The sequence below is a fragment of the Lynx canadensis genome, chromosome D1 (assembly GCF_007474595.2).
Source record: "Lynx canadensis isolate LIC74 chromosome D1, mLynCan4.pri.v2, whole genome shotgun sequence".
Lineage (NCBI taxonomy): Eukaryota > Metazoa > Chordata > Mammalia > Carnivora > Felidae > Lynx > Lynx canadensis.
The window spans coordinates 101,263,875-101,288,538 of NC_044312.2; the positions used below are offsets into that span (position 1 = coordinate 101,263,875).

A 24,664-nucleotide genomic window follows, 5' to 3' on the forward strand; every position below is an offset into this window, starting at 1 on the left:
TTAAGCCTCTGAGAGGCAACATGGCTTTTTCATAACCTTGGGGATTTTCACAATCTCTCAGGTAAGTTTCCGTGTTAACAGGCACAGCCTGTCACCCTTACCTCCAGCATATGATCTGACATCTAGCCAAGTGCCCTACATGGGTGTGAAGTCCTCTTAGATCACCTAAACTGCCAAGCTCATATCATATACATAAGCAGACCAAGCCAAGATCAATCATGTCATGATCAGATCTGCAGTACTATCTTACAGACTTACACAACAGTGACCTATTCAATTAACAGTTGTTGTTTTCAACTAATATGTTTGGAAGTGGTTTCTCATACAAATGTTGGAATCACTCACTTTCTCTTTTGTTTGTTTGTTTATTTGTTTATATTGAGAGACACAGAGGGAGTGCGAGCAGGGAAGGGGCAGAGGGAGGGAGAGAGAGACTCGCAGGCAGGCTCCCTGCTCAGAGCAGTGCAGGATGCGGGGCTCAATCTCACAATGGTAAGATAATGACCTGAGCCAAAATTGAGTCAAACGCTTACACTGAACAACAAAATTAAGAAAATCACTGTGTTAATTTACAGAAAAAAAAATGCGAGCATGGAGTGTAAAAGCTAAACATCTAAACATATGGGTAAAAAATCAACACTTGTGGATTAACAACTTTCAACAGACATGCTTCTCAACATTTCAGTGGAAAACAGGGAAGGACGTGGTGTATTTTAAAACATTATTTTCTGAGATCTCACTAGATTCAGTACTCATTAAACACTCTGCCAGGAAAAGGGGATTTGAGTTTCATAACACAATGTGGCTAATTATGTTTGAGGTCTTTCTAATGATTCAGTGCCAAGCTGTAAATTGTGTAGGACTCGCTTAAGGAATCATATACACCGTGATGGATGTGGATGTTTCTGTGTGATCTGTGAATCAACGTGTGACCTTACGCATCTTTCCACAATGCCTGCACTTTTCCTAAACTTCACAAAAGCCGTGTCCTAATTCTTTGCGGAAGAAAATAACTATCTTATGCATTTTCATGTCTTTTTTTTTAAGAGACAGCCAAAAAATGAATCTGGGATCACACAATGGAGGATAACTATGAATATTTTTCTCCAACCTCAATCAAATGGGAACATGGGCACGGAAAACTGCTCCGGTGTGACCGAGTTCATCATTCTCCTCGGATTCGCAGAAGCCCCTGAGTTGAGAGTCGCCCTCTTCTCTGTGTTCCTTTTCATCTATGGAGTCACGGTGCTGGGCAACCTGGGCATGATGGCAGTGATTCAGGTCAGCTGTCACCTTCACACTCCCATGTACTTTTTCCTCAACCACTTGTCCTTTGTGGATTTTTGCTACTCCACCGTCATCGTGCCAAAGATGCTAACTAATACCTTAAACGAGGACAAAGCCATTTCGTTCCTGGGGTGCACCGTGCAATTCTACTTGTTTTGTACATGTGTGGTAAGTGAGGTCTTTCTGTTGGCGGTCATGGCCTATGACCGCTTCGTGGCCATCTGCAACCCACTGTTGTACACGGTCACCATGTCCCGCAATCTCTGTGTGGAGCTGGTGTCTTGTTGCTACCTGTGTGGGATGGTGTGTTCTCTGATCCACTTGTGTTTAGCTCTGGAGATCCCATCCTACACATCAAATGTGATTGACCACTTCTTCTGCGATCTGCCCCCTCTCTTATCCCTTGCTTGCTCTGATGTCACTATGAATGAACTGCTGCTGTACATCGTGGCCACCTTCAATGAGATCACCACCATCGTGATCATCCTCACCTCCTACTTGCTAATTCTCATCACCATCCTGAGGATGCACTCTGCCGAGGGAAGGCGCAAAGCCTTTTCCACCTGTGCCTCCCACCTCACAGCCATCCTTGTCTTCCACGGAACAATCCTTTTCACTTACTGCCGGCCCAGTTCTGGCAACAGTATGGATACTGACAAGGTGGCCACGGTGTTCTACACTGTAGTGATTCCCATGCTCAACCCCCTCATCTATAGCCTGCGGAACAAGGATGTGAAGAAGCACTCAAGAAAGTGTTGGGATCTAGATTACCTTTTGAAAAACTATTTTCTTAACTAGACATCAGATATTTAATGAGGGGCTGGTTTTGGGTGGATGTGAATGAAAAATAAAGTAGGTAAAAATTTTATGAGTTGGGGGACTATGCATGCTTTTTTGTTTTCCACTTGCTTGTCTTATTAAGCCATATATTATCTGTTTTATGGATGATTCAAATGCACCTGGTAATGTTGCTGCTCTCCCCAATCTCTAATTGCTTTGAGTGTGTTTGGGAGGCCTTGTTAGACTCTGTTTCTTGGCTTGAGAACAAATCAATATATTTCTAACAAAGTGCACATAGGAAGACAAGTCTTTTCATCATCGTTAAAGCATGCAACCTTTTTCATCAGACTTTCATTTTTCTAGGGAATGCACACACATCTGTCTTATAACCTATGTATTTTAGTGAACATTTGGAGTAAATTTCTGTGTAATATTTTTAGTCATTTTTTAGAAGTTTTAAAGTTTCTTTTACGGGTATTAAGAAGCACAAAGTTCCAGTCATAAAATTTAAGTCATGGGATGAAAAGTACAGCATAGGAAATACAGTCAATAATTTGTAATAATGTTGTGTGGTAACAGATGATAACCAAACCTACCATGGTGAGTCTTGTGTAATGTATAGAACTGTTGAATCACTATGTTGTACCCCTGAAAATAATATAACATTGTATGTCAAGTATACTTCGATAAAATAATAAGTTAAAAAAAACTGTCTCTTCTACAAAATAGAGACAATACTATAATTTTCTAATAAAATTTCCATGAAAATTAAATTATGTCTCTTAAATTCTTAGCATTATATATGATATATTATAAATGATTAATAAATTATTTGTTGATATTACTATGGTTATTTTTAGTTTTACCTTTTATTCTCCATTCTATATTTTAATCCTTGATTAGATAAGTAGATTATGTATCTGATGCCTTACTTTTCTTAAGTTTCTGTGTTCTTACTAATGTTTTCTTTTGCCTTATATTATTTTAGGCATTTACTTTTTTTTCAAATTTATTATATCCTAAACCTATTGATTGCATTGGTTTCCCATGGCTTCTGGGGAAAAAAAGAAAGAGGACTATAAATTTGGTGGCCTCAAACAATAGACTTTATCGTCTTATAGGTTGTGAGGGCAGAAATTTGACATCACTGTTACTGGGCCAAAATCAAAGTGCCAAGAAAGCCATATACCTTTAGGAGCTTCTTGGGGACAATGCTTTCCTCAACTCTTGCAGTTTCTGGTGGCCGCAAGCATTTGTTGACTTGGGGTTGTATTACTTCAACCTTCAAGGCTGGTATCTTCAATTATCTTTGCTCTCTATCTTTATTACTCTTGTGTGTGTGTGTGTGTGTGTGTGTGTGTGTGTATGAAAGAGACTGACTCTCTGAGGTCACCTGTGAAGGCATTTACAGCCCACTCAGGTAATCAGGGATAATCTCCTCATCTCAAAATCCTTAGCCTAATCACATCTGCAAATGACCTTCTCCCAAACAAGGTGGCATTTGCAGGTCCCAGGGATTAGAGCTTGACATATTAAAACAATGTCCATTTTCAAATTTAAGACATCCACCTTTTAAAGGCCAAAGTATAATGTACTTTTCCTGTGTTCCTACAATGTTAACACTCCCTTTGTTTTCTTACTTTCTTAAGATTTCACTTTATATTTGTTATTGACTATATTTTTATTGGACTTACTAATTTAAACATAATATAGGTCTTTGTTGCTTAAGTTAAATAGGATGGAGCCAGTTTCAGATCCTGAAGAGTGATTTTGAGGAAGATGCTTAATCTTGCTTAACCTTGAGTCTCTCAAATATAAACTGAAGACAAGTTGCCTGACTCAGAGTTATCACTGAACTTAAACATAATAACAAAACTGCAAAGACCTGGCTCATAAAATGCACTCCTGATGTTTCTTAAAAAGACATCCTTGAGGGTAAGAGTTACTTAGAAATATTCCAGTATTCCTGGCAAAGACAGCTACTCATTATTTCTTTGTAATTGATGAATATATAATGACTAAAAATGGAGTTATATATTGTGCATATGATAAAAATATGGCTCTATATTGCTTTTTAAATGTTGTAAATGGAGTGAGATTTCCCACCTCACCCATGAGACTTGGGTTTTAAGATAAAGGTAAGAGAAAAACATCTTTCACCTTTGGTCTTCCAACAAGAACAGGGTTTCTCCACGTTGGCACTATTGGCCTTTCTCTCTAGATAATTCTGTGCTATAGGGGTCTGGTCTGTATATTATGGGATGTTTTGCAGCATCCCTGACCTCTACTCATTGGCGACCTTTACCACCCTTCCCTACCTTTGTGATAGGCAAAAAGTCTCCCGACATTTTCCAATTTCACCTAGAGAGACAGCCACTTGAGCCAGGAGTCACCGGACTAGCAGGCTTCAGTATGTAAGAGCTCCAGTGTCTTCAGAGGGACCCTCGATATTGAGCTTTTGTGTGTTTAAAAAGCCTTTTTGGTTAGCCAGAAGCTCACATTTTACCCAGTTACTACTCTGATCTCTCTTCAGAATCTGCAATGTTCCTTTCAGAGACCTTGGGTTTTAGGGTCTCAGAGACACAGAATAGCTTTAATCTGGGCTTGAATAGTTACTGGTCTCCATATCCTACTAAGACACAGGTGCAATTTTCATATGGAGAAGCTGATTGTTTCGTTTTATGAAAGAAAGAAACAAACAAACAAAGAAAGAAAGAAAAGAAAGAAAGAGAAAGTCTCATTTACATTCAGCTTCACAAAAAAATTTAAATATCAGGTTTCTTTTTCCCTCCCAAGGTTACTTCATAGATAACATCCACAATTGTCTGGGAATAATTGAGAAACACTGAGTGCTCCTCAAATATCTGAAAAGCAACTACACAAAAGTTTCTTTTTCTATTTCTTTAAGTGGTTTTGTTTTATTTATATAATCTGATCACTCCCTTACTTGCAAACTATAGGAGTTGATATGTAATTCTCATTCTCTTACTATTTGCATCTCAATTTTCCGGTGGGGACCCAAACTCTCCTATTCTTAGTTGGCCTCTCTCGTTGCAAGGTTGATTTGCAACTCTCTTGGGAGCTTTTCAGGTATAATTTGAGGCCAGTGCCATTATTTGGAGGGCAGGGAGAGACCGGAAGGAAGAGGCAGGTCACTCCAGGTTGACAGGTACCAGTTTTAATAATCAAAGGGAACTCATATATGAAGCTTGTCTTGGGCAGTAGCAAGACAAAATGGATCCCTGCACCCACCCACCAAATCTTAAAAGTTTATAAAAAGATCCTAACTGGGTTCAGTCACATATACCATGCAGGTGTTCTTAACACTACATCACTAACTCAAGGCTAGGTCCTTGGAGCAGCCTCTGGGAGTGGGAAAGGCAGGCAAGACATACATTTCAAGGACAAGGGAGGGGGTGAGGAGCCTCTGAGTACCTGAGTCTAACTCATCAGTCATTCAGCAGTCACGTATTTTGTTGTTGTTTTTAATTAATTAACTAATTAACTAATTAATTAAAAATTAATTAACTAATCAGTCAATTAATTAATATCCAAGTTAGCATATAATGCAATAATGATTTCAGGAGTAGATTCCAGTGATTCATCCCCTATGTATAACACCCAGTGCTCATCCCAAGTGTCTTCCTTAATGCCATTTGCCCATTCAGCCTATCCCCCCACCCACAACCCCTCCAGCAACCCTCAGTTTGTTCTCTGTATTTAAAAGTCTCTTATGTTCTGTCCCCCTCCTTGTTTTTATATTATTTTTGCTTCCCTTCCTTTATGTTCATCTGTAATGTATCTTAAATTCCATGTATGAGTGAAGTCATATGATATTTGTTTTTCTCTGACTAATTTCCCTTAACATAATACCTTCTAGTTCCATCCACTCAGTTGCAAATAGCAAGATTTCATTCATTCATTCCCGAGTGATACTCCATTGTATATATATACCACATCTTTATCCATTCATCCATCGATGGGCATTTGGGCTCTTTCCATACTTTGGCTATTGTCAATAGCACTGCTATAAACTTTGGGACTCATGTGCCCCTTTGAAACAGCACACCTGTATCCATTGGATAAATACCTAGTAGTGCAATTGCTGGGTCATAGGGTAGTTCTATTTTTAACTTTTTGAGGAAACTCCATACTGTTTCACAAAGTGGCTGTACCAGTTTGCATTCCCACCAGCAGTGCAAAAAAAGTCCTCTTTCTCCGCATCCTTGCCAACATCTGTTGTTGCCTGAGTTGTTAATTTTAGCCATTCTGACTGGCGTGAGGTGGTATCTCATTGTGGTTTTAATTGTGGTATTTCCCTAATGATGAGTGATGTTGAGCATTTTTTCATGTGTCTGTTAGTCATTGGGATGTCTTCTTTGGAGAAGTGTCTGTTCATATCTTTTGTCCATTTCTTCACTGATTATTTGTTTTGTGAGTGTTAAGTTTGATAAGTGTATTGGATATTTCATTTGTGAATATCTTCTCCCATTTCATATGTTGCCTTTTACTTTTGCTGATTATTTTCTTTGCTGTGCAGAAGCTTTCACATCTTTTTGATGATGTTCCCCAGCATTCAGCCAATGGGATTTGAGGAAGTGTTAATGGCCAGTAATCAAGAGATGCAGTGACTGGTTTCTGAGTGGATTGGTTCACGTGAGTGGTTAGTGAGCTAATAACTTAACTGAGGTTCTGTTAGAAATGGAGCTTCTTTTTGTTGATATAAATCTTCTGGGCATATAGAAGTTCAAAGCTTCTTATAGTTCTCTTTGCCAAAATACCAAGATGTATATATACAGATCTAGCCTTATCTTTCTTCATGAGACAACACATTCTCTTTAAATCTCATTTTCAGGTCTACAATTATGCCGCACACTTTCCAAACTTTGTGTAATTGTTTATGTTGTTTCTTTTATCATCTCTTATTCACTATTCTGTAATTGACAAAATTCTTAAATGTGCAGTCCAAGTTATCTTTCTTCTTTCTGTTTTGTACCCAAAACACTGTCTGGTACACATATTTACAGAGTAGATGTATTTATTAAAGAAAGATTCTCTGAGCTATTCTGGCCTTGGATGGCCAGAATCTCACTTGCACATAGATGCACACTTAGCACATATCAGAGTCATTAACTTCAGTCATAATTGGTTTTCCACTGACATTTGACTTTTAGGGTCTTCTAATTTTCAACAGCTAGATAGAAATATTTTTGCTTCTTTCCAGTTTATTCTACCATCCTATCACATAGAATAATACTCTGATAGCTGTTTGATAAATTGCTTTGAGCTGGTAAAATCAGACGAAAAATAACGTAATCTAATTTTATATAAGAATCTATCATTTCATCGGGACGCCTGGGTGGCTCAGTCAGTTGAGCCCCTGACTTCGGCTCAGGTTATGATCTCGCAGTCTATGAGTTCAAGCCCCGTGTCCGGCTCTGTGCTGACAGCTCAGAGCCTGGAACCTGCTTTGGATTCTGTGTCTCTGTGTCTCCTTCTCTCTCTGCCCCCAACCCCCCCCCCACTCATGCTCTGTTTCTGTCAAAAATAAATAAACATTTTTAAAAATTAAAAAAATAATAATCTACCATTTCAAAACTAAAAAATATAGTTTTCTTTGAGACATCTTCAAGTTATAGAAAAACACATTACATCATTTCATTTTGTGTTTTTGAGTTAAACAATTCCTCAGTAGAACTGTTTAATTGCTCACATATCTTTTCCCACTGGGATTTGGATATCAGAGTGTGTATTCCTGGGATCCTAAATGAGATCTGAAAGCTAATCTCAGAAGACTCAAGGCAAAATATAAAAGGTGTTGCATTATCCTAAGGAAACACTGCCTTCCTAAGGGAGGCCCAGGTTTCTTATATGGACATAAAAGGCCTGCACACATGGATTATGGAAAATCTTGCAATGGATTCCTTTTTAATATTGTCAAACTGTCAATAACTGTCAAAGCTGATTTTTCCAGTGAAAAATGAACTGATGCTGACAACAGAGTAGTAAGGTAAATGAAAGAAAGACAGTGATCTGGTAAGTGTTCTTCACATAATCCTGGGACATCAGAGTTGGGCAGGATTTCAAGTGCTCATCTTCATAAAATCGTTTATTTTACACACAGAAAACTGATCTTTTGAGAAGACACATGCCTATAATTTTTTAAATGTTTTATTTATTTTTGAGACAGAAAGACACAGAGTATGAACGGGGAAGGGGCAGAGAGACAGGGAGACACAGAATCCGAAGCAGGCTCCAGACTCTGAACTGTCAGCACAGAGCCTGATGCCGGCCTGAACCCCACGAACTGTGAGATCACGACCTGAGCCAAAGTCGGATGCTTAACTGACTGAGCCACCGAGGTGCCCAGAGAAGACACATGCTTAGAATAACACAGATTTTATTTCTCAAGGTATTTCCAGCAAAAGCAACATTACCACCACCACCAACAACAAAAAAATCACATTTAATAGATGATATTCTTAAGACAATCTTCAGCATTATTGGACTCTGATTAGGAATCTAACTATAAACACAGCTCTCATTGCTTCTTATTTTTTTTTAAGTTGAGCAGACTGAACTATAAATTGAGGTTAATGCATTTGTAGGTCATACTATTTATTCTATCCTGTAGTCATGTGTTCATACGAACAATTGTCAATACACAGGTGACAGGACTGGGGTAGGATTAGGGGAGTGGCTTTGAGGCAACAGAAAAATGCTTTACAAAGTTAGTGACTAGCGCTCAATATAGAGCTTTGGCTGTCAGAATATACTATTTTACTAAACTCTTTTCGAAGCCCCCAATTTCATCCTCACCTACCAATTGCATTGAAGAGCAGATTTTTTGGTTCCTCTTTGGACGCTTCTGACTCTTTTATATCTTCTATTCCTTTCCCCTTCTATTGTTCCATTTGACATTTATATTTCCTTTCCTGAAAGTCTTTTTAATCTGAAAGTATATAACATCCTTGAAAGATCATTGTAAAAAAATATTCTCTATAAAAATTAATCTCTTCATTACCTTTGATTCTGTGATTAAAAATAAGGGATTTGGTAACAAATAAGTCCAGCAAAAAGTGGTTCTTCTCTATGGCTCAGACCCCCAAACTTATTTTAGCATTGGCCTTAAAGATGAGCCTCTTTTTTTCATGCCTACTTTTTGGTAGTCATTCTTCATAGATACCAAAAGAGGGCATGACATAACAAAGAAGCATTTCATCCACGTTTGCCTTTCTAGCCACTGGCTCTAATTTTATCCCTTTGCCTTCACAGTGGTGGCCATTGTTCCACTTTTAGGTCAATTGACAATCTTATCTCTCATATTTGTAGACAGGAACAGATGAGCTGTCATTCAATGAGAGTTGATATTTTCTAAGGAGGATGCCATATGTATTTCAGGAAGGGAGAACTCCAAAGAGTTGACTAGTAGCTCAGAGATAGCACTTTCTCCAATTAACACTTTTTTTTTTTTAAAGCAAAGTGTTTGGAGTGAGATACAGTATATGAGATAAAAATGGGAATATATGTGAACACTGAAGGTATTTCAATGCTGAGCTTGTAGGGGACAAGGAATATTTAAGTGTAGGAAGAAGACTACGTAACACAAAATCTATTTTATACAGGTAATTCTTACAGTAGCTTATGAATTCATTTTGTAGCGTGTTTGAAAGTAGAATGGGAATTGATCAGAGAAAATGAGGCCAATTAAGAAGTTCAACTGAGGCGTTGAAAAAAAAAAAAAAAAGTTAAAAAAAAAAAAGAAGTTCAACTGAGGAAATTGAGGGATGACATTACATAATGGAGTGTCAATGATGATAAGAAGGAAACGTTTCTGGGGCACCTGGGTGGCTCAGTCGGTTGAGCATCCAAATTTGGCTCAGGTCATGAGCCCACGGTCTGTTCGTTTGAGCCCTGCATCCAGCTCAGTGCTGACAGCTCAGAGCCTGGAACCTTCTTCAGATTCTGTGTCTAGTCCTCTCTCTGCCCCTCCGCCACTCGCCCTCTGTCTCTGTCTCTCAAAAATAAATAAACATTAAATTTTATTTTTAAAAAAACAAGGAAACATTGGATATTTGCCACGTTTTGCAGATTGTATCAATGGTTCTTCTTTGGCTTTGGGTAAGAGGAGGTATCTTACTTGGACTAGCAGTGGAAGTGGCAGATATATATTCAAGACAGGAATCATAGAATAGTCATATGTTGTAGGAAACAATAGTAATTAAATATAGTTTTTGGCACACTGAAATGTACATGTGACTCTTTGTTAGGTCACTCTGAGTCGGACAGATGCTCATGTGAAAGTTATCACTGTCTACTTGGTACTGTAAGGAAAGGCACAGAATTATGTTGGGAGAGTGTACATAGCGAGGAGAGAAGTAGGTTGAGAAGGAAGCCCTAGGAAAGTGCCACTGTGCATGAAGGAGGCTGAATAGGGGCAAGTTGACATTAGGAATGAAATCAAGAGAGGCGTACAAAAGCCAAGAGAGGAAGGTATTTTAAGATGAAAGGAGAGGTTGGGGCACCTGGGTAGCTCAGCAGGTTGAGTGTCTGCCATTAGGTCAGGTCGTGATATCACAGTTTATGAGTTTAAGCCCTGCATCAGGCTCTCTGCTGTCAGTGCAGAGCCCACTTCAGATCCTCTGTCCCCCTCGCTCTCTACCCCTCCCCCACTCACACTCTATCAAAAATGAATAAACATGATTTAAAAAAAGAAGAAAGGAGATGTCAAAGCTATTACATGAAATAGAGAAATAAATTTCATTACCTACTGAAAAATCTTTGACTTTGACAAATAGGACGTAGTTTGGAATTGAAACAAAAAGGGTTTTAAGTCATTGGGATAAAAATCCTATGTGAGTAGGCTGAAGTGAGAAAGTAGAAACCAGTGTAGACGCTTATAAGAAAACCATGATATAAGATGAAAGAAAATAAATGGAAGTAGATACAGGGCAATATTTTTAAAGGTGACATTGACTTCAATGTTATGTGCTGCAAGGTTATGAAGGAAAGATTAGTAGTAATGGTATAAGTATCTTAATTGATGCAGACATCAGAACTGGGTGCACAGTTGAAGGGATTAACCTCAGAAAATGTGAGGGCATGATATTCCACAAAAGGAAAAGAAAGGAGAGAGGAAGCCATGGATGAATCCAAATGCTTATATCATGACTTGATGAGAAAGTTGAGCATATACTTCCTAGCTATCGGATCTTTTTTCTCTACAAGACAGAAATCATTTTCTGGTAGTGAGAAGAAGAGACCCAAAAAGAGAATGAGACCTAACAAGAATTATAAAGGTTTTCAATAGAGATTAAATGAAGGAAATAACTGTATGCTATGAAAAGTTAAACAACAATTTTATGAATTATATATACATATATGTAAATATAACTTAAAATCGTGACTTTTAGCCTAACACCTTCCAGTTCCATCCACATTGTTGCAAATGGCAGGATTTCAGTCTTTCTCATTGCCAAGTAGTATTCCATTGTTTATATGTCCCACATCTTCTTCATCCATTCATCAGTTGATGGGCTTTTAGGCTCTTTTCATAATTTGGCTATTGTTCAAAGTGCTGCTATAAACATTAGGGTACATATGCCCCTATGAGTCGGCACTCCTGTAGCCTTTGGATAAATTCCTAGTAGTGCTATTGCTGGGTCATAGGGTAGATCTATTTTCAATTTTTTGAGGAAGCTCCACACTGTTTTCCAGAGTGGCTGCACCAGTTTGCATTCCCACCAATGGTGCAAGAGGGTTCCTGTTTCTCCACATCCTTGCCAAAATCTGTTGTTTCCTGAGATGTTAATTTTATCCACTCTGACTAGTGTGAGGTGGTATCTTAATGTGGTTTTGATTTGTATTTCCCTGATGATGAGTGATGTTGAACATCTTTTCATGTGTCTGTTGGCTATGTGGATGTCTTCTTTGGAAAAGATTATTATTTTTTTTCAGTCAGAGAAAGACAGATATCATATGTTTTCACTCCTATGTGGAATCTGAGAAACTTAACAGAAGACCATGAGGGAAGGGAAGGAGAAAAAATAGTTCCAAACAGAGAGGGACACAAACCGTAAGAGGCTCTTAAATACAGAGAACAAACTGAGGGTTTATGGCCAGGGGCGTTGAAGGAGAGGGGAAAATGGATGGTGGGCATTGAGGAGGGCACTTGCTGGGATAAGCACTGGGTGTTGTACGTAAGTGATGAATCATGGGAATCTACCCCCCAAAACCAAGAACATACTGTATACCCGGTATGTTAGCTAACTTGATGATATATTAACAAATTGTGACTTTTATACAAATATAAAATGAAACTTTCAGTGATTTTATTTCATCATTCATTCCCTAAGCTGTTTTAATTGGTATAAAAGATAATGCAAAGAATTATAGATCAAGAATTCATCATTAAGCAGGACATTTAAGATGAACATGGCTGTTATATATAAAGTGATGAATCACTGAATTCTACTCCTGAACATTTTACCATGTATATTAACTAACTAGAACTTAAATTAAAACTTGAAAAAAATTCACAAATAAATATACAAATAGACTAAAAACTGGCTATTTCCATAGAAGAGAGGGAAATCCATTATCTCTACACTCGACAAAATGCACATGTCCGTAGACAAGCATTGTGTTGCTATCAGTTCTCTGCGACTTACAGATTTCTAAACTAGAGTAAGGTCAGTCAAAGGCAAAAAGATAGAAAGGTAAGGAGAGTGATCCTTTTTTCAACATCTTTTACAATTATTCCTGGCAGAGGGCATGGACACACTCCTGGATATCGTTATCATCTTCCCTGGATTGAATTTAATAAATCTGTAGGCATGAGAATTTCTCTAGCTATGTTCTGTAGCTTGAATTCCAGAAAAGGAAAACAGACATCTGGATCGACTCAGAATTGCCAGGCTGCCAGATTTAGAACCGTGAAGGAACGAGATGGTGAGGATACGGAGACTGTGGAAGGAAATTCACTTAACACTTACAATTTGATTATAAGGCACTATCACTGTCATGTCATAGGTGATGAACTGAAGCTCAGTGGTTAAGTGGCCTGACCAAGGTCTCACAACTTCTGAGAAACAGAGCTGCGATTCAGTCACTTGTATGATTAACGCAGAACCTTTCTTCTTTATACCTTATCAGCGGATGTCGAACAACTCTTCGGAGTTTTTTTGTTCTTCAGAGGGGCAGCCACAGCTCAAGGTAAGGAACAGAAGTTCTGCTAATCTTCTCATAGAGGGCTTCGGCTGGAACGGCAATGCTATCTGTTGTGAAAATAAAAACAACACAAACGGGAACAGAGGCTATCCACTCAAATTGCTGTATACCCATGTGGTTTAGCCACTATTACTTGACATTGGTGGAGGATGAGGGAGTCGAAGAATGTATAGCTCAACAACTGATTTGATGGCGGTGCCCTTAAATACAGAAAACAATAGCTTTACATGATAGAAGTGGCAGAGTGTTGATTTAATTAAGAAATTGAAAATCTGCATGTTTGAAATGTATAATACCCTATATCTGTGTGTGTGTGTGTATATATATATATATATATATACAGATATATATATATATATACAGATATATATATATACAGATATATATATATATCTGAAATGTATATACCCTACCCTCGCTGTAGATATGCCCATGTGTTATCAAGACATGGATTTAGATAACAGTGGATCTAGAATAACTCTTCTATTTGTTCTGTCTGGTTTTTTTGTTATTGTTGTTATTTTTAGTGAATGTTGAAGTTATTAATATTGCCATCATTATTACTTGTGCCACAACTGCAGAGGTCCGGGGCACTGCGGAGGATGGAATTGGAGAACCTCACTGTGAAGACTGAGTTCTTTCTCTTGGGATTTAGTGAGCATCCAGAACTCTGGAGGGTTCTTTTTGCTGTGTTCCTTTTTATCTACTCTGTTACCTTAATGGGGAACCTAGGGATGATGTCATTAATCATGACCAGTTCCCATTTGCACACCCCTATGTACTTTTTCCTCTGCATACTGTCCTTCGTCGATGTATGCTACTCCTCCGTCATTGCCCCCAAATTACTTGCAGACTTGGTTTCCGAGAAAAAGACCATTTCTTACAAGGGCTGTGCTGCACAGTTATATTTTTTCTGTTCTTTGGTTGACACAGAATCTTTCCTCTTGGCTGCCATGGCTTATGACCGGTACATAGCCATCTGCAACCCACTGCTTTATACTGTTATTATGTCCAAGAGGCTTTGCTGCCAGCTTGCGATTGGAGCATTTTGGGGGGGTACCATGAGCTCAATTATTCACACTACCAATACCTTCCATCTGTCTTTCTGCTCCAAAGAAATTAACCATTTCTTCTGCGATATCTCCCCACTCTTCTCTCTGTCCTGCACTGATACTTACATGCATGACATTGTTCTGGTAGTTTTTGCTGGTTTAGTGGAAGCTATCTGTCTTCTAACAGTTCTTCTCTCTTATGTCTGCATCATAGCAGCCATTCTTAAAACAGGTTCTGCTGAAGGAAGAAGAAAAGGGTTCTCCACTTGTGCCTCCCATCTGACTGTGGTCACTATTTACCACGGTACCCTCATTTTTATTTACTTGCGCCCCAGCGCCGGTCATTCGCTGGATATTGACAAAGTGACCTCTGTGTTCTATACATTGATTATACCTATGTTGAATCCCTTAATTTACAGTCTGAGGAACAAAGATGTCAAAAATGCCTTTAAGAAAGTGATCAGCCGAAAATTCCTTTCTTAAGAAAGAATGAAATTGAGCCTGATGACTTTTTCAACAATGTCTGTTCTTTGACCTTTGGTTCTCACTGTTGGGAAAGTCAGTTTGATATGGATGTTTCCCAAATCTGTGGGTAATGAGGCCTCAACTACAAAATAAGGTCAGAGCCTAACATCAGAGCCAGGCCCAGTCACATCACTTGTATTATGTCTATCTCTTTATTATTTTAAAGTTAAAACTTTTAATATGTATTCAAGGAGTAGATTTACCCTTCACATAATATCCTATATTTCATATTCTTACTCCTTTTTCCTCCAATCCTAATTTTTATAACAATTATTCTCAACATTGGATAAGCCATTAAATGTCACAACCCTCTTTTTCTGAAAGAAACTAAATCCAATTTACTGAGACTATTTTTCAATTAATTTTTATTCCCATGTAAATGTGTGCATTGCAGCTTAGCTGTCTGATTGTATTCACTCTAAAAACATCTTCTCCAAATTTTAACTCCTATATGATTTTTTTCTGATATCTCCTTCGATTACAGATGATACGTCACATCATAAACCTCATTTGAATCTTAAGTGTGCTTCCTTTGAGACTCTCAGAATTTTCTATATGACATTGTAGCTGTCTGTGTGTGCTTTGTCCCTCTACTAGACTTACTCATTTATTATTGTTCCTTATTTGATGCCTTGCCTCTTTATCACAGCATTTTCCCCAATATAGATACTGAGTAAATGTTCACGAAGTCAACATGAGTACATTTGCTATTGGTTGTTTTTATTTAGATTATACACCTATGGATAGGCAGAAACTATTTCTCTTGCAGTATTTTTTTTTTCCTTCTCCAGAGGGCTACTATAAACACACATGACTATTTCAAGATATTGTTAAGCGTGGTGGCTTATTAAAAAACAATTTGCAAATATCCACAAAGTTAACATCTGGCTCATAAACTATTTCCCCGAGAATGTATGGTCTGAAATCTCTTGACTGGTAAGCGGAGAGCTGAAGTTCTTGAGGGAGGCTATTCTCTGAGAGCCAGAGATGGGATCAGAAGCCAACAAATGGTGAGGTCTTAGTTAGGTGGGCTGCTGGGACTTGGCTTTTAGACAAAGTGTGGCAGAAAGTTGAAAAAAGTGTTAAACCCAAGGTGAGGTTGAACAGTGGGAGAGAGGGTCAATTAGACAGGAAAGCCTTCTGACAGTGAAAATGCAGTCTGGGTTACAAACAAGGATCACAGTTACATTTACTACAGTGGAAAGGATCTTTGCAAGAGGGTTTTTGTCCATATAGCTCAGTGGTGAGGAAGGGCTCTGGGCAATGTGGGCTGTCAGTAGGGAAGAATGGACTGGAAGCTTGATCACAACGAGAAACAAACACTTCATCCTAAATACTGAGCAGACAATGTTCACCACAGTGTACAGGTTCATCACAGGAAATGCATATTGGTTCTTTTGTCATTAAGTGTATGTTGCCTCATAAACTGTCCTCCCCCCCGCACAGAGGGTAGGGAGAGACTGAAGAAAAAGGCAGACCACTCCAGACTGCTAGCTGGAATGTTTAATGAACTGACTTACAAGGCTTGTCTTGGGCAGCCCCAAGAGGAGTAGATTGCCACTCCTGTGCTCCAGGATCTTAAAAGTTTATACAGAAGCCTTAACTAGGCTCAGTCATGTAAACCATCTGGGGGCCCTCAACACCACATTGATCTTTAAGTCTGTGTCCTTGGAAGAGTTCAAACTGTGGGAATAGTGGGCAGAATGTATATTCCAAGGACAAGGGAAGGGTGAAGAGCCTCTGATTGAGACCGCAGGTCAACCAGCGATCACATTCTCTCCACCACCTCCTCCAACAATGTCCCATTTCATCCTTGGCCCTTGGGATGGGGCCACGCAGCATAACACAAAATGGGGTATCCTGGGACTAATTACCTAAACTCGTTTCTTGGCAATGTGGGGTTTGAGACTTGGATCAGAAATATAGTTTCAGGCATCTGGCCTGGACATGGGAATAGTGTGGCCAGCCTGGGTAGTCATGAAGAAATCTTTGCTCAGGAGTGAAGGCAACATTAGGAAAAATAAGCCCCAAGGTGGCTGGGTAGACAGTTCCAAATAGGACCTGCAGCTGTGATGTGCAACTGGAACCCGAATGACCGGGTGAGCAGGCCCTAAAGGGAATAAAGATGGATCCTGCGGACACCAGTTCATGATAGGATGCCATGAATGATACCGTCTTCTATTTCGGCACCAGGTTTTAGTTCCTGAAAGGGAGCTGGTTGACCCTGAATGATCTTAGAAAGTCCCTATCATCCTCAGATAAATAGATATATACCTGGTTATAAAAATATCTATGTCTATATCTATATTTATTTACATGCATGTGGCTTTAATATTTACATGTACGTGGCTTTAATATTTATATGGTTTATGTTATATAAACATATAAATATGTTTATATGTTTTATATGTATATTTGTATATATGTATATAAATATGTTTATATGTTTTATATGTATATTTATATGTATATGTTTATATGTTTTATGTTTATATGTTATCTATGTATGGGTATACACATATATGTATATATATATACATATATAACATATAAATATTAAAGCCACATACATGTAAATATTAAAGCCATGTTAGGGAGATGAAGAACCTGAGTAACAAACTAATAATCTGTGGTCACACAGCTGACAAGTAAATGACAGTATATAGATGTGAACTAGGTCTGTCTCACTCTGAATTCCAGTTCTTATCTTAACACCTGTCTCCTCTTTACCGTTTTTTAAAAAAATGAAAATAAAACACAAACAAAAACAAAATCCGCATTTCCTGTCCATGTGTAAAGGCTATTAAATTAAAGTCATCTTTAAATGAAAACATAAAGAAGAACAAAGAAATCTCTTTTATTCTGACACACATATGTGAAAGCTGGCCAGGGAATCTAATTTCATGTGACATGAATAAGTTTAATTTTTATAGATAGGAATATAGTTAATATGTTTTTCACTAAAGTACATTATGATGGGAAGGAATTTGGACAATGATGGAGAGGTACTGATATATGACATATTCTAAACAACAAATAAATTATTTGAGATTGCAAAGTGAAATGGTCAATAGATAATGAAATACTTTGATTTGTCTTAAAAGTCCATCCAGTCAGGAATGCAAAACTAATAAGCTGCTAATAATTTCACCTTTTCAATGTGTTATATATTTTTTTGATTTTTTAATGTTTTATTTATTTCTGAGAGAAAGAAAATGAGTGGGGGAGAGGCAGAGAGAGAGGGAGACACAGAATCAGAAACAGGTTCCAGGCTCTCAGCTGTCAGCACAGAGCCCACAGGGGCCCGAACTCCGGAACCCTGAGATCATGACCTGAGCGGAGGTTGGACGCCCAACCGACTGAGCCACCCAGGTGCCTCTAAATGTGTTATTTAACGCTTATGATATTTTGAGATACACTCAGCCCATTTTATACACTAAAGGAATGAATATATATAAAACAGGAAGGAGATTTAAATGAAAAAGCTTGTAAAACCATGGCCCTCTCCTCCTGGAACCAGAAAAAGGTGCCTCTGTAATTCCTTCTTGACAATAACCTAAAATAAAATGAATCTTGAGCAACACTCCTTACATTTTTCATAAGTGGATTAAGTCTTAATTGACGGCAGTGTAAACAACACATGCAATTAATTAGGTTTTTGGCAAAGGACATAAGATTACCTGACATCCAGCTACCAGCAATGACCATTATTAAAACTGTGTTTATTTGTTTCACTGATAGACAGCCAAAATCATCAATTATTACAAATATAATTCTATGTAAATTTTACTGCACCCTTTGTTGTTTTTTTTTTTTCATTGAACACATGATTAGGTCATTAAATCTTACTTTCAGCTTAAACTGTATCAATTAGGCATTTTAGTTTTTTAAAAAAATTATTACGATAATGCTATGAACACATTAAGAAAGATGGAGTCCTCTTTCCAGTGGCCTTTGGACAAGGTATAGGTCCTTGTCCAACTGTCATTTGTGCATTTTCTGTAAAGTTGTCAGCAGCACCAGCTCTGTTCTCCAGAGTGAGGGCAGGAAGGGGAATGCACAAGCTGATGTGCACTGGGAGGTGCGGTGTATAATTGGAGCACCTGGTCCTGGGGGTGTCTGCTGAAATTACCAGGCCAGAATGAAGAGGAATGGATGGTCCAAAAAAGATTTTTACATCCCATGATCCGTATCCCTGATGGATATTTCAGCCTAGGCAAAAAAAAAAAAAAAAAAAAAAAAAAAAAAAAAAAAAAATTTGCGAAGATTTAAACTAAGATGAACATACTAGAATAATATTAGCAAAGCAAGTGTGTGTGTGTGTGTGTGTGTGAATTTACAAAGTCTCCTTGCATCAGCTTTGCAGGGGACACTCATTCATTAATTTAATAAATGTTTTAAATGGCATCTGGAGCTGAGCTTTGTAAATAACAGAGTAGAACTCTTGGTGAACAATCCTGGAAAGGGTATTGCATTCACAGAACTTTGAGCTGGGGCAGGATATTTTTAATTTATTCTTATATATTTACTTACTACCGAAATACTTGTGAGTGCCATGATGGAACATTTATAGGGTGATACCAGACCACAGGAAGGGTGCAAACAAATCCAACTTAACTCACAGACATTCCCCTCTGGCTGAACAAGTTTATTGAACTCATCACTTACAAAATACTATAATCTTAAGGAGTTATGTTTAACCGACACGAGGAGAGTAGTTCGCAGGGGCACCCCCATGAACAGAGAAAGCGGGTATAAAAAGATCCTTTTTGCAAACTAGCAATAACCTAGTATTACTCTTTCTTAGTCTGAGAAGAAGGCTAAGATCAGTAATGACTCCCCACACTCAATTTAGGTACAATGATAAATGATAGAAAATATCTAGAAGGTTGTATTGGTGAGACTATAGGAATCTATGCCAAAGGATCTGAACTTCAGCTCTTAGAATCTTTTAAAAAATACTTTTTGGTGAAAAATCCAACTTCAAGTACTGATTATTTTTTTCAGGGCACCTTTCACATCCTTATTCCGTAAGCTGTAGATCAGTGGGTTTAACATTGGGATGACCACCGTGTAGAACACAGAGGCCATTTTGTCCGTGTCCATAGAGTAACTGGAGCTGGGTCGGAAATACATGAACAGGAGTGTGCCGTGAAATATGGCCACTGCGGTCAAGTGGGAGGCACATGTAGAAAAGGCTTTGCGTCTCCCTTCCGCTGAGTTCATTCTAAGGATGGTCATTATGATGTAGGTGTAGGAGAGGAGGACGGTGATGACGCTGCACCCCACCACACAACCAATGAAAGTGAACATCACTATCTCGTTTATAGATGTATCCGAAGACGAGAGGGACAGCAAGGGTGGGATGTCACAGAAAAAGTGATTGATGATATTGGAATTGCAGAATGCCAATCGAAACGTGCAACCGGTGTGGATTGCCGAATCCACAAATCCCACGATGTAGGCAAGGGCCACGAGCTGGATGCAGATTCTCCTGGACATGGCCATTGTATACAGAAGTGGATTACAGATGGCTGCATACCGGTCGTAAGCCATGACAGCCAACATGAGACACTCCACATCTGCGAAGGCCCCGAAAAAATACAGCTGAATTGCACACGAGTTGTATGGAATCTTCTTTTGCTCAGATAAGAAGCCAGCCAGCATCTTGGGAGAGACAGTGGAGGAGTAGCAGACATCACAGAAAGACAGGTTGCTCAGGAAATAATACATGGGTGTGTGGAGCCTGGAGTCCAGTTTGATCAGCAGGATCATCCCTAGATTGGCAATCATGGTTATGGCATAAACCAGCAGAAAGAACACAAAGAGCCCCTGCTGCACATCTTTTCTTCCAGTAAGTCCTAGGAGTATGAAGTCCGTCATCACAGAGCAGTTCTCAACAGCCATCGCTGAGATCTGGGAATCCCTGGTTGTGAAAGAAGGAAATGGAACCACGATTAACATCATTCTATTATCTTAGTAGTTAAACTGCTGGTCCTTTCTATTTTTCTGTATTCAGGAAAAGAGATGAGCAGTGCCGGGACTGTTTAGGTTAAACAGACTATCCTGGAAATATATACATACCCATACCAATCGATTACATGACAGTGATAATAATATTGCCTGCCTTTCAACAGCACTGTACAGAATTTGTAGCACACTTTTCATCCAAATTAAATCATGCTATTTCCACACCACCTATGTAGTTTTTATGATAACTTTTGCTACGTCTAGCTTATAGATTGGAAACAATATCCTCGTAGGTTGAGGCAATAATTCTCACAATAACCAGGTATTCTCATAAGGTAGCTGTTTTTGTTAAATTTTGCCAACATGAGTTATATCCTGTAATAGAGAAGCATCATTAAGTAAGAGGTGCAGGTGATGAATATATTCCTTTGTTTTCCCTCATCATCCAAGAAAGGGGAGTGGACAGAGGTCTGGTAGTTTCCTGGCTATGACGTTCTCCCACAACCCCATTAATTCTATGTTCTATCCAGTCTCAATAAACAAGAGGTAGAGATAGTTTGTTCTAGGACCCGCTGGAGCAAGGCAGATGGTGGTTGCTGGACAATACGGTGGAGGGGTCTCCATGAGCGCTACGGCCGAGTGGATAGACAGGAGTATGCTGAGGCTAACCCCGCTCTCCTCGGACAGTTGCTCTTGCTCAGGAGAGAGTAGGAAGAACTTGGGGGACCAAACTGTAGGGATGCTGGATGCTGATCACAGGGACAGGGCAGCAAGAAAGGGAAAATGGTTTAGTGTGTGAGTCCATCTGCCTTAATTTACTATAATCAACAAGATCTATTCACCAACAGATCAGATGCATAAGTCACATGGTAAAAGTACTCATAAATTCACAGTCTCTAACCTCAGATAGACTCATTTCTGAATTGCACCCACAACCTAATTTTCTAGAAAGTGTAATATTATTTTATTGTTTTCACTGAATGCTCTTGCACAGAATATCTCTGAAATCTGCCTCTCTTTGCTTTAAAAAAGTTGGTGGTGGGGTGCCTGGGTGGCTCAGTCGGTTAAGCGTCTGCCTTCAACTCAGGTCATGATCTCGCGGTTCATGGGTTCGAGCCCAGCGTCGGGCTCTGTGCTGACAGCTCAGAGCCTGGAACCTGCCTCAGATTCTGTGTCCGCCTCTCTCTCTGCCTCTCTGCCCTTCTGACGTTCTGTCTCTGAATAATAATAATAAATAAACATTAAAAAAAAAGTTGGTGGTCTTTGGGAGGCCAGCAGAAATCTGTGTCCCACAGTTGTATTTTACCCAACGAATGATGTTTGTGCAGTATCATAAGTGACCTCTTCTATTCCATGAGGACATAAGAATAATGGAGATGAAAGACAGAAAATGAATATCTGAATAATGATCTAGTGTTCAATGTGCATATTTCCAAACTGTTGGCCTCACCTCCTTTAAATACCTGTCCCTGTGGACGTATCAGTTAAAATTGTCTTCCTTTAACAACGAATATATTTTTTTTAATATACAATGTGACAGTAAGAGATTTAAAATAATAAAAAAATGTCCAACTAGCTTGAGAGTCCACGCTCCCATTTTATTGTCGCCCTTGCTATCTGTGTATTTATGCATTTAAGATACATTGATCCAAGTAATTAAAGTTAAAATATTTCATATTCTCCTTTGGTTTTACCACATGCTTTCAGTTGAAAAAGATAAAAAGCTAAACAAATCTAAAGTATAAATTAAAAAAAAAATATATATATATATATATCTATATATAGATATATCAGTACCTTCCCCAGAATTACTGACTCTGTTGTACACAGCTCTGTCTGCAGGAGGTTCAGCAAGCATTGTCTCCTGAATGAGCCAGATTATATAGTCATCTCTGTATCTGGTCCCTGGGTGTTAAACACTTGGCCTCTAAGGAATAAGTCACTTAAAAAAATGACATCATTTATCATCTGATATTTCATATAGGCTGTGTGACTGAAAAATACAGACTTCTAAAAAAAGTTCCTTTTGTTCCTCTCTGTTATTACTCCTCAATGGTATACTTAATTAGCAAGAGTAAAATGACTCCAGTCAATGAGAATTCCTTATTTCAAGTTTACTACTCTTCATAGAAGCATTTTGTTTAATTCCATAATTTACAAACAAATACCTGCTCACATTTATACATTATAATGTGTATGTGTACACATTATACATATATACATTTACACACATCTACGGACACTCTTCCATAAAAATATTCATAAAATAAAAGTTGTTGTAAAAATAGCCAAACAAAAAAATAAACAAACAGAAAAACCTGCCATAATCTCACTGCCTAGGGAAAAGTAGATTTCATTGTCTATATTATTGGATATGTAATTTTTAAGCAAAAATGGCATCAGAACATACATTATATATAACAAAAGTATTATGAATAGAGGCAACGCATTTCTATTAATGGACATTAATTTATTCAAAGGCATTTTTTTCCTTTTTACCTTAGTCAGATTTATATTGTTTAGTCATCAACGCATAGTATGATATATTTCATGTATTAATATGCATCCCCCGTTGTCTTTAACAACTTATAATATGACACAGAGATTGGGGTGCCTGGGTGGCTTAGTCAGTTAAGTGTCCAACTTCAGCTCAGGTCATGATCTCACGGCTCCAGAGTTTGACCCCCACGTCAGGCTCTGTGCTGACAGCTCAGAACCTGGAAACTGCTTTGGATTCTGTGTCTCCTCTCTCTCTGCCCCTACCCCTCTAGTGCTCTGTCTCTCTGTCTCTCAAAGATAAATAAACATTAAAAAATTTTAAAAAAAGAAGAAATTGAAACCCAGAGGGAATAAGTAAACTTCTATAGTCCCATAGTCATTGAATTTCATTGAATCCATAGGGTTTGCTCACTATAGGTTCCTCGATATAATGCAATGAAGCAAAGCTATCTTAAGGATAACTCTCTTAAGTACTCTTACAGAATGCTGTAGTGTCTTTATGTTAAAGTGACCCTTGAAAACGTACAAATTAATGATGCACAGAATTGTAGCTTTCTGAGAGAGCTGAGAGACCATTAAAGTCTCAATTATCCACCAAGGTAGAATCCAACGATGGATGATTGACAGCAGGAGGGTTACTATGTTGGAGGTAATCTGGTTTATTTATATTAGCTGGGTACTTGATCATTATTAGCATTGATGTGAAGAGAAAGTGATGTGGCAGGTGGCTTCATTGCACAATTGCAGGAAGCAAATAAGAGAGAAAGAAATTGGTTACCCTGGAACTTATATAACATGGTAGCTTTGGTGGATAATCTCTGTATTGTGATTGAACAACATTTTATCATGTGTGAACAAATCATTGCTGTACACATACGAGCATAGGTCGGATGTGTTTTTTAAACGACCACTGCTAATTGATATTCCATAAAATGTAAAATAATCATATGTATCACCTGTATTTCTTGAGTCTTAACATCGCTAATTTGATGGCCACACAATCTGCAAGTCCAAAATTTGTGTAAGCAGACAAAAAAAGCAAGATGTGCATGGCATCTACCAGATTGTACGTGTCAGGGCTTCAGGTAGTTTCATATTTCTTCTGAAACTTCACCCGGAGGAAACAGAAACATAGGTTTGGCTCTTTTGACTATTTTTTACTTGTTTTATTTGTTGTTATGGAGTTTCCCCTTGCTTTCCATAAAGCCAGACTACTCTTGAGGCAAAAATTCAATAAAGTCAGTGTGTTTTTAATTTTTGGAAAAGTGATTCTAGTGACAATTGTTAATGCTTCTTCTGAACGTATTGCTACTCTTTGCGTG

The 24,664-nt window shown here is 38.3% G+C and overlaps 3 protein-coding genes across 3 annotated transcripts; 2 read left to right on the forward strand and 1 right to left on the reverse strand.

The window, feature by feature from the left end:
- The first annotated feature begins 1,128 nt into the window (after positions 1-1,128).
- Positions 1,129-13,124, forward strand: LOC115526379 (olfactory receptor 5L1-like). The gene is made up of 4 exons (XM_030333788.1): positions 1,129-2,039; positions 3,357-3,402; positions 10,338-10,393; positions 12,836-13,124. The coding sequence occupies exons 1-4, from the start codon at positions 1,129-1,131 to the stop codon at positions 13,122-13,124; spliced, it is 1,302 nt and encodes a 433-aa protein (XP_030189648.1).
- A 753-nt stretch (positions 13,125-13,877) lies between these two features.
- On the forward strand, positions 13,878-14,831 carry LOC115525463 (olfactory receptor 5I1-like). The gene has a single exon (XM_030332666.1). It carries the CDS (start codon positions 13,899-13,901, stop codon positions 14,829-14,831), a length of 933 nt encoding a protein of 310 aa, XP_030188526.1. The 5' UTR covers positions 13,878-13,898.
- A 5,025-nt stretch (positions 14,832-19,856) lies between these two features.
- LOC115526381 (olfactory receptor 5W2-like) lies at positions 19,857-20,780 on the reverse strand. The gene has a single exon (XM_030333789.1). It carries the CDS (start codon positions 20,778-20,780, stop codon positions 19,857-19,859), a length of 924 nt encoding a protein of 307 aa, XP_030189649.1.
- Between the last annotated feature and the right edge of the window lie 3,884 nt (positions 20,781-24,664).